The 10,007-nt window shown below is 46.2% G+C and overlaps 1 protein-coding gene across 1 annotated transcript; it reads right to left on the bottom strand.

Moving 5' to 3' along the window:
- Positions 1–5,042: 5,042 nt before the first annotated feature.
- On the bottom strand, positions 5,043–8,484 carry SERPINA5 (serpin family A member 5; the record flags this gene model as incomplete). The annotated part of the gene is made up of 4 exons (XM_080913222.1): positions 5,043–5,228; positions 6,231–6,378; positions 6,721–6,991; positions 7,869–8,484. The coding sequence occupies 4 exons, from the start codon at positions 8,482–8,484 to the stop codon at positions 5,043–5,045; spliced, it is 1,221 nt and encodes a 406-aa protein (XP_080769348.1).
- Positions 8,485–10,007: the final 1,523 nt, after the last annotated feature.

The raw sequence follows: 10,007 nt of genomic DNA, 5'->3' as shown, positions 1-10,007 counted from the left end.
ATTACTCTCTCTGTGAGCAGAGTACCACACTCCTCTCTGTTACTGCTTCCCACAGTCTCCTGGATTTTCTTATGCCCCATTGTCTGTGATCTTTGAGCTGACCCCATCCTTCCACACTTATTCCCACAATATCCCAAAGAGTGAGTTTTGAGATCACTGGGCCACTAGAAGCTCTCTGTTGGCTTCCTAGTGACCTGAAATAACCCTGATCTCCATATCCCCAAGTGGTTTGGCCCCACACTCTGCAGGTGTTCCCCTCCCCAGCATCTCCTAGAATAGAGATGCTTCTGTAGAGCCAGGAGTTCCAATTGGAGCTGAAAGGGAAGTGTAGAAACTCCTCTGTTGGGAGATAATTGAAGAGCTTCTTTGCTACCCTGAGCATTCTCCCATCCAAATACTAACCAGGCCCAATCCTGCTTTGCTTTCAATATCATTGGCATGTTCAGGGTGGTAGGTCATGTGGCCTCAACCCTCTGATTAAATATACTGTTAGCTCTACACTGGACCAGGCATCGTCTCCACTTTGGTTGGATGCAATCACTGATGAGTAAGGCACTCTTAACCTTTGGCTGTGTATTGGGTAGCAGACTGCCTCCTAGCTCCTTCCTCGTGGCTCCAGCTTTCTTTTGACTCATCTAAGCCCATACATTGCTGCTTCCCCCCACTACACTGAGCATCCTTGCCTGTGTTTCTGTGACTGACACTCCTTTTTATGGAGGAATATATGTGCTTACTGACCATCCCATCTCTGCTTCTTGCCCATCCCTGCTCCCTACAGATATACTTGGCAAAAATAAAGAGGTTTGGCTTGGGCTATGGGTTATTCAGATGTTGCTAACCTACTATGGACTGTTTTTCTCTTGATTCTCATGGCGAACCTGTGATTCCTGCTGTTGACCTAGATGGTCTGCTTGCAAGTCTGCAGTCCCCTCTTCCCCAAAGGAACCTCACCAGGCTCCCAGAAATCCAGAGCTGCAGGCAACACATCTGCTATACTGGATACACATTCAGTAAAGGGCTGAAACTAAGACACCTTTTTCTCCTGTCTAGGGAACCACAAGCAATCTGGCTGCAGAGCTACTCATCAACTCCATGGCATGGGATCACCCAAAGGAGGGGACACTTCCTGTATCCAGTGAGACTGGACTTTCTTCAGAGCCCTCACCGTGCTGTCTAGGGCATTAATAACTCTTCTAATACATTTCTTAACCCGAAGGACAAGCAGTCTCAGTTTCTAATCTAAGACCTTACAAAAGGCACCTCAAAAATCATGACACAATTTAAAATGTACCCACTGTCCCAAGTTCATAGTTCATACAAGGCCCTGTACAAGATCAGAACACTGACCAGGAGGCATTGATGTGTGGCGGGTTCTAAGGACCTGCAGAGCTTGGGATGTCAGTGTGGGCTAAAACACAGCGGATTCACTTAGGTTTTGGTATGTGGCCTGCCTGGTTACATCATGGCGTCCTGGGTGAGTGGCTACAAAGCTGGCTAGGCACATTTCCACATCAAGCCACATTTTGGAGAGATGAATAGAGCAATTTCAGGAACCAATTTCAGCCTCTCTGGGACTGAGCACTGTGAAGGTTATGAGAGTTATCATGGACACTGAGAGGAAGAACAACATCACGAGGTCATGGGGTTGTGGTGTTTCTTAGATCTGAGTGGTTGAGTGGTAGCAGGAGCCAACTGCATAGTTCTTTCTGTTAAGTAAGAACCATGTGTACATCCAAATCTCAAGGGAGAGCTGTAGGGCCCTGGCCATCAATCTCTTAATCCCTGGGCTTCAGCCAGGAAGATGTATTATTGTTTATTTACTTGTATGTTTTATTCATTTATACTTGTGTATATGCAGGCATGTGGTAAGAGAGTACACATTTGCAGGTGTCTATGGGCACACATGCAGGTGTTGTGGCTGTGCAGGAGGCTAAGAATAAGTGTCTTTGAGGAACAACTATTGTATGTACAGAAGCCCTACACAACAACGCTTCCCCAGTGGGTGAAGAACTAGATAGAACCTTAGAGAAGAAAGGTGAGCGCCCACTAGAGGGCCAAGTGGATGTCTTAGCTGATGTGCAGACTGGAAATGAAGGGCAGAAAGAGGTCAAGGGACATTGTCACACAATGGTGTTATTTGAGAAACATTAGGAAAACTCTAGTCATGTGTCCAAGGATCTTGGTCTCAGGGGTCCAGGACCTCCAATTCCTTTTCCTGTGTTTTTCGTCATGTTTCCCACATGGGTCCTAGTCAGCCTCTCATCTGCCTTCCTTTTCCACATCTTGTCTGTTTGATGCTCACCTTCAGCTGGTCCCCCTGTCTGGAAGTTCCCCATCTGTTCCAAATTTGCTCTCTACTGAAGCATCACTTCTTCTTCAAGGCCAGTTCTGTGTTGCTTTTTGGCAAAACCTTCAGACCGTCTCTCTGAGATGCTATTTACAACATCCCAGGATTGTATGACAACCGAGTTCAAAAGTTTCTAGAAAGTTCTAAGACAGCACTGATGTATGATCGCCACAGAAAACCCACACACTGGCTCCCCAAGCCCTAGGCTCATGAACAGTGGATGTCTTGTGTCTGTTTGTTGAGTGCTTCCACAGAAGTACTGGACCTTGGTCTCACACATGAACCTTAGATAAGACTTCTCTGTGACCTCAAACAGACTAGGTAAACAGGGAGAGACATGATTTCCCAAGAAAGACTAGACATTATGCAAGAGAAAGGCATGAGGGGGTGGGATGACCCCACGGGAAGACCTGATTATACACAGCTATTTATTCGGTACAGTCACAGACAAGATGTCTAGATCTGCCCATAGCTATCTGCATTGCTACAAGCTATGCTTTAGAGTCTGAGTCTTCACTGTCACCAACTATTTCTTAGTGTGAAGCAGGGACAGTGAGAAACCTTGCTGGGGAGTGAGGAAGAAATTCGATTGCAAATGAAAAGTGCCCAGCACAGACTGGCACATGGGAGCTCTTACTACTGTAGGAGGCAATCAAAGCTTAAGGCTTCTTTAGAAGTTCAGTGGCTCCCTTGGTGACTAAAGAGCACTTCCTGTTCTTCCAAAGGACCCAAGATGCCAAGACAGTGTTTCACACCTTCCTGAAACCTCAACTCCCAGAGATCTGATGCCCTATTCTGGCTTCTTCAGGTGCATGCGCCAAATCTTTCTTTTTAAGCTAAGGCTTTGACCTTCTGAGATAGCTCACCTATTTTATAATATGGTTGTCACATGGATTGCACCTGGAACCTCCTGAGCCTCAAGCTGCTGGCTATGACCACAGTACCTTTAATTGGTAAGATTGCCTGAAGCAAGAAGTCCCAACCTAAATCCAAGCCATACCTTCTGGTGGCAGCCAAGATCAGAGGACATGGAAGAAGGGAACTTTGCTTTTTGTCTGCCTTCCCTCCCTCTCACCAGTAAGTGTATCTGCTCTGTCCCTAGGGCCTTCCTTCAGTCACATCAGAATTGGCTTCTTGAGGATGCCAGTGTAGACTGATGTGCATCTGCTCCTCCGCAGTCTCCAGGCCTGCAGTGCTAGACTGGGACTGCAGAGAGATTCAGGGTGCTGACACTCAGACTCACCTGTGCCCCGCCTTCTTCCTGCCTCCTCAGCAGAACCCAAAGCTGAGGGTAGCTGTGGGCTCATAGTTCCCACCAGTTATGCTTTAGATGTAAAATGTTCCCTACATGTGTCTGAACACTTGGTCCTAGCTGGTGGGGCTGTTGTGGGAGTTTTGGGAACCTTTGAGAGATGGGACCTAGATGACAAAAGTGAATACCTGAAGGATGCCCCTTGGGGTTTATAGCCCAGCCTTGCTTTCTATCCTGCCTCTGTTTCCTGATACACTCAGATGTGAGCAAGCAGTCCCACACTTCTGCTGCCATATCTGTGAGCCTCCCCTGACACTATGCCTTCCTTACCATGATGAGTGATACCCTCAGGCAATGAGCCAAAAGAATCTCTAAAGTTGCTTTCCATCAGGTGATTGATCACCTGATGAAGGAATAACCAATGCCCCATTAATCTTGGCTCTAACATGTGCAAGCTATGTGACTGGCTAAGCCACTACACTCAGCAAGCCTTCCTTCCCTACCAATCAAATAGAAACGATGGGGGAATCTCTCATGAGGTTCTTTGATAGAAGTACCTTGCACCAACTTTGGAACACAGTGAGTGTTGCTCTCCCAAGGGCCATCTCCATAGGGACAATGAGACCCAGTCTTTGCAAAATGCTTTATTATAGGCAGAAATCAACAAGTCAGTATGTGATCTATCTTCTACTGCTTACGACACACATCTATCACCCCACTGCAGCCAGCCAGGTTTGTGATTTGATACCTTTGTACGTGGCGAGACATGTTTACCCTGATCGCTCAAGAATGTTACTAAACTGAGTTTTTGCATCCACCATGGCTAGCATAGAGCAGCCAACCCCTCTGTAACAATTTCAAAGATCACTGAATGGGTTTCTTGTTCTAATCTTTCATTGGATACACAAAGAAACACAGGCCCAGAGAGGAATATTTTCATTCTCATGTTACATAGCAATTAGCACCATTTTGGAACCTGTGTCCAACATCCTTTCTTAACCATGATGAACTGATACTTGGTGCTGATAGGTGGGAGGCCAGGTTTATGACTGTGCTTCCTGGTGGCCTTTATCTATGCTGACCAGTGTCTTACAGAGATTTGTAGTGATAGATTGAGCAAGAAAGTCCTGGGCTTTTGACATGAGCAAGAGAAGCCTGGAGTCTGGGCATGACTACAGCACAAATATGGTGGTAGGACCTTGGAGAAATCAAGTGGCCTCTTGGAGAAATCAAGGGTCAGTGTCAATGATGAAAGACAAGATTGAGAGCACATCTTGCAACTCTGATCAAGGAAGCAGCCATCAGGATATTGATCTTACCACGTACAACACCTTATTAGTCAGTCTACTCTATGAAAATCACTAGCTACCAAGAAATGGATGGGCTGTGGAATATGCCTGGCTCCCTCTGTGCAAACCCATGAGTTTCAGAAGGAGTCCCACCTCAGGGATGGATCACTTTGCCAATGAAAAAAAGATTTGTGCCATCCATAATGGCCATCAGAAAGGGTCTGGTGAATTCTAGCTTCAGAGAGCTTGGTCGAGCAGATCTCATTGTGAAGAGAACTCCTGTGGCTGCAGCTGCTGTGGTTCCCGACTCATCTACCTCCACCATGGATTTGTGCACCATCTGCAGGAAGACAACAGGGCTGCCTCATGAAAAAAGTATTACTTATATTCTAAGAATATGAAACTTTTGTTCAACCTCCCAGCCAGAATTAACACCCAGAGGTCACTTAGGACTGCTGTCCTACCTCGTACTTGGCCTGGTTGCTTAATCTACTTTTAAGCAAACAATGGAATAATTGATCTTACCTGCCTTGTGTTTCCCATGCAATCTTAAATTATGTACTCTTCCACATCCCTGATCTAGAACAATGCATGTGCATCATTTGCTGAAAACAGCAAATACAGGCATTGAAAGTAGCCTAAAATGAAATCCACTTGTGGTTATGAGTTTATAAACAAGAGCATTTGTAGTACAGTTTGATGTCTGGGTCACTTAGAATCAGTGACTTAATCCCTTATAAAACTCTGTTAAAGATTTCTGTGAAATGTCCTATTCCATCTCTATGTGTTATTATTATTTTTGTGTTGTTCAATAAATACAGAGCAAAGCTCTTTGTCAGGGGTTTGTACACACACACACACACACACACACACACACACACACACACACACACGTGGACAGATTCACAAGACAGCATTTGGATGGGCACAGATTCCTCCAAGGCTGAGTGACAAATATGAGTTCTTTTTGTAAGAAGAACAAGACACAAAGGAATGTCTTTGAAGATCTGTGGAGGGGAAAAGCATGCTGGGATGGAATGGAATGAGCTGGGATAGAATAGGATCAAAGGGGATGGGAGGAGCTAGGACAAGATGGATAATTAGGACAGGATAGGACTGGATGGGGTGGGGTAGTAAGGAATGAAGACTATGAGATGGCTGGGGTAAAATATAATGGGACACTCTTGGAAATGGGATAGGATAGGATGGAATGGGATAGAAGGGGAGAGATAGGGTAGGGTGCAGTGGGATGCCGTGCTGTGTGATGGCATAGGGTGAGATGGGGTGGATGGGATGGGATGGTCATTTCTGAAATCAGGTGCTCAGGAGCTTCTAGACTCACCTCAGACAACTTGATATTGGTGTGGTCAGTAATGCCAGTCAAGTCAGCATGGCTGGTGAAGAGGTCCTGGATGCCCAGCTTGGGGAGGATTTTTTCCAGTTTATAGGTACCCTCAATGGAGAACTTAGGGAGGTAAAGATCTAACTGTCTGGAGAGAATAAGGAGAGCCTTTCTTAGACACCATGATCTTGCTCACAAGTCCTCAGCACCCACTCTCGGTGGCCTCACAGACTTTCTGGAACCTTCATCTCTGGAGTGTCCCCTGCTTTGTACTTAGACTTAGGCTTCCGGTGTCACTTTAGAACCCCAGCTTTTTGGGTTTTATCTCTCAAGCTGGGGCAGGTGCTGGTCTGGAGACTTCGTGGGAAGCCTTTAGGTTTGGAGCTATCTCGCCGCCTGAGGAGCCCTTCCCACCAGTACTATGAGGCCCTGGAGCCTGTCTTCCCTGACACGGTAGAAAAATGAGGCCCCCGAATGACCTAGAGAGTACCTCTTTGTGAGCATCTTAAGCCAGTTCCTCAGTGTTCTCTCGTCCAGGCCATCCTCTACCCGCTTCATCTTGCCCTTGTTGGGGAGAATAAACAGAGCCATGGTATTGCCTTGGTAAGGGATCCCCACAACCGTGCAGGAAATGTTTTGGTCCAGGATGTAGAAATACCAATCTTCACGGTTCATCATGGGCACTTGTATGGTCTTCCTTGGGGTCACATGGAAATCCATCTTTCGGGTGTTGGTGCCACTGAAGGCCGTCTGCCATTTGGCTAAAGATGAACAAGGTGTATGAGGAAAAGAGAACTGGGTAAAAGTGAGAGGCCATTGGCTGTGGCTGAAGAGTGGGAACAATTCACAGAGTGTTTCTACAGAGAGACCTCAGCAACAGCAGCACCCAGACCCCCTTGGCCTCAGAGGACAAATCCCCCCATAACTCTGGGGTAGCCTGAACCTTTAATGTGCCTGTCCTCCTATCCTCCCAAACTCTTGCTGTGATGGTTTGAATGAGGCCCCCACAGACTCATCTGTTTCAATGCTTGGTCCCTGGTTGGTTGAACTGTTTTAGGAAGAATTAGAAGGAATGAGCTTGTTGGCACTTATTGGTATAGCATTGAGGGTGGGCTTGGGGGTTTCAAAAGTTCACACCAGCACCCCCCCCACACACACTGAGTATCTGTGAATCAGATGTAAGCTCTCAGCTACTGATTCAGCACCATGTTTGTCTGCTTGCTACCATGCTTCCTACTGTGATGGTTATAGACTTGAAAACTCTAAGACAACCCCAATAAAGTAGTCTTTTTGTGTCTTGATACTCTTTCTTGTCCATGGTGTCTTGACATGGCAACAGACATTTGCTTTTAGTCACTTTTGACCCCTCCTGTTCCCTGCCCTTGTAATCCTAATAAGGTCTGGATGCTGTTTCTAGTAGGTTTGACAGTTAGGGTTGTGTTGTCCTGTTGGCTATGACAAGGACCAGTTCCTGACTGTTGAATTGCTGACAGGCTAGTAAGAAGGTTGTTTTACATGGGGCTGCTTTCCCTCCACCCAGCTGGCACCTCAGTGAGTTGTTCTTTTATCAGGGAGGGGATGCTATCTCGTGATAAAAACAGAAAAGAGAGAAAGCTCAAGTTGGAACCCAAGGCTTACCTTTGAAGAAGATGTAATTTATCACCACCATGACGTGGGTGCTGTCAAGATTTTTGATCAAGTCTACAATCTTGCCCTTGGTCTGCTTGGCTACATAGTCATTGATCTGCTTCTTAGCTCTTTCAGGGTTCCCAAAGTTGGTAGAGAAAGTGTCTGACATGTACAGTCTCTTCATGTTACTCAGAAAGTGGTCCCGGATATGTACTGCTGGGTCTGTGAAAAGGGCACTGCCCAGGCTCAGCTGGAGGTTATCATTAGCCTGGCTGAACCTCTGTAGTAGCTGTTGGAATCCCTTGTGGAGCATGTCCTCTTGGCCTTGCTGGAGGCTGAGGCCCAGGCCCTCCAGGATCTGTGTCTTAGTCTTTAAGCCAGTCCCCAGAGAGAGCATGCCTAAGCTCATAGACACACTCATGGGGGAGAAGAAAACATTCTGATCAGGGGCTTCAGAAGCCAAAGCCCTATAGAGGCTGAAGGCAAAGTCCTTGCTTCTAGGAGTCCCCACGACACCCACAGAGGACTTTTTAGTCTTCTTCTTCTCCTTGGAACGGGTGTGTTGGCGGAAAGCCACCCCATGGCTGAAGAACAGCACCAGGCACAGAATGGGGAAGAACCTCATCTTGGTGGTAGTTCTGGATGGGAGAATAGAAAAATGTTCTTGAGAGGGAATAGCTGTGGGTCAAAGTGAGAGAGACAATGAATAGGCTGACATCCACAGAGATGTCCCCTTTTACCCTCCAAGAGGATAGGAAGGAAGCTAGGTCATGGGGCTGCAAAGAGAAGTGGTGGTACTCAGTGCTCTGGAAAGATCAGATAAAGTAGGCATCAGCTCAAGATAGACTTGCAGACCTACATGCAACGGAGTTACAAAAAACAAAACAAAACAAAACAAAACCCACCAGTTTTTCTCATTATGTTTTAAGTAAGTTTAGGATTTTACATTGTTCCCCATTCATAAGATTCCTTGGCTACATCTTGCCTAGGGTCTATGTTCCACCCACCCACATTCTTAAAGTCCTACCCTGGCAGGTGTACTCACTCTGTATCGTGGTGGCTGCGTGTCAAGGTGGATGTCCCTCTGGCTTACGAGAAGACAGAGGGCAGAGTGAACTGCAGCTCTCAAATGTCACTGATCACAGAGACTCTGTCTCCACCCCACTCCAACTCTGCCCCGTTGGGAGCTGGGCTGATCCAAGGCTTTCTCAGGGTCCCTGGTAAAAGGACAAAATGAACCTACTTCTGTTTCTTTGTCTAAGATTGTACTTGGCAATGCCAGTCTGAGACTGAGGTTGGATCCTTGCAGGAGTTAAGGTTTCTGTTCCTGGGCCTTGGCTTTTTCCACTGAAGAGACTGGTTTATCAATCCCAAGGTCGCTGTGTGCTCAGTCTGTGATGTTCCTGAGATATCCTGTTTTCCTTGTGCAACATTGTTTGATTAGCTTCCCTCTGACTTTGTCCCATTGTATGGTAGTTTCTACTGACTCTGTCTCATCTCTTCCCTGGACCTGATACATAAGAGACTGTACTTTTTTAAGAAGCTTGCTTGGTGTGAGACATTGTGCAAACAAGACTTCCTGGTCCTAAACCGTGTCTTCTCTACCTTCTGTTTTTGTTATCTTCTCATCCCCTGATCCTTTCTCTCAGGGCATTTTACTTAAAAAAATTGACCTCATTGTCCAAGTCAAGTAGTGCCTAAACAGGGACACCGGAATATGAGAAAAAGAATTAAATGTGGCCATGATACACAAAGAAGATTAAAAATAAAAATATCCCCAGAGATACCACCTGAAGAAAGAGAAAGAAACTTCAGGAGTAAAACAAGTCATAGCAAAGTCACCTTGCTAACATGATACTATAATTGATTATTTGGGAGTCTGACATAATGTATCCCATCACCCTTAGTTTCCAACCAACCCCCAAGGCCCACTCCCCAACTCTTGTGCTCCCCTCCAAAACAGATTTTTAAAAAATTCCAGTTTGTGTTGTCCATATATTTTCTGGAGCATGGTCAAACTCCTGGTGGCCAGCCCCTTAAAGCTGAGTGAGTCCATCCCATCTCCGTGCCCAACAGGAAGCATCTATTGTGGAGAACTCGCCTTCAGCATCCATACCCTGACAAAAGCCTGCATGGTTTTGCTAGATT

This window comes from Micromys minutus (genome assembly GCF_963924665.1).
Source record: "Micromys minutus genome assembly, chromosome: 1".
Classification (NCBI taxonomy): Eukaryota; Metazoa; Chordata; class Mammalia; order Rodentia; family Muridae; genus Micromys; species Micromys minutus.
This window is presented reverse-complemented; position numbering and strand designations above follow the sequence as displayed.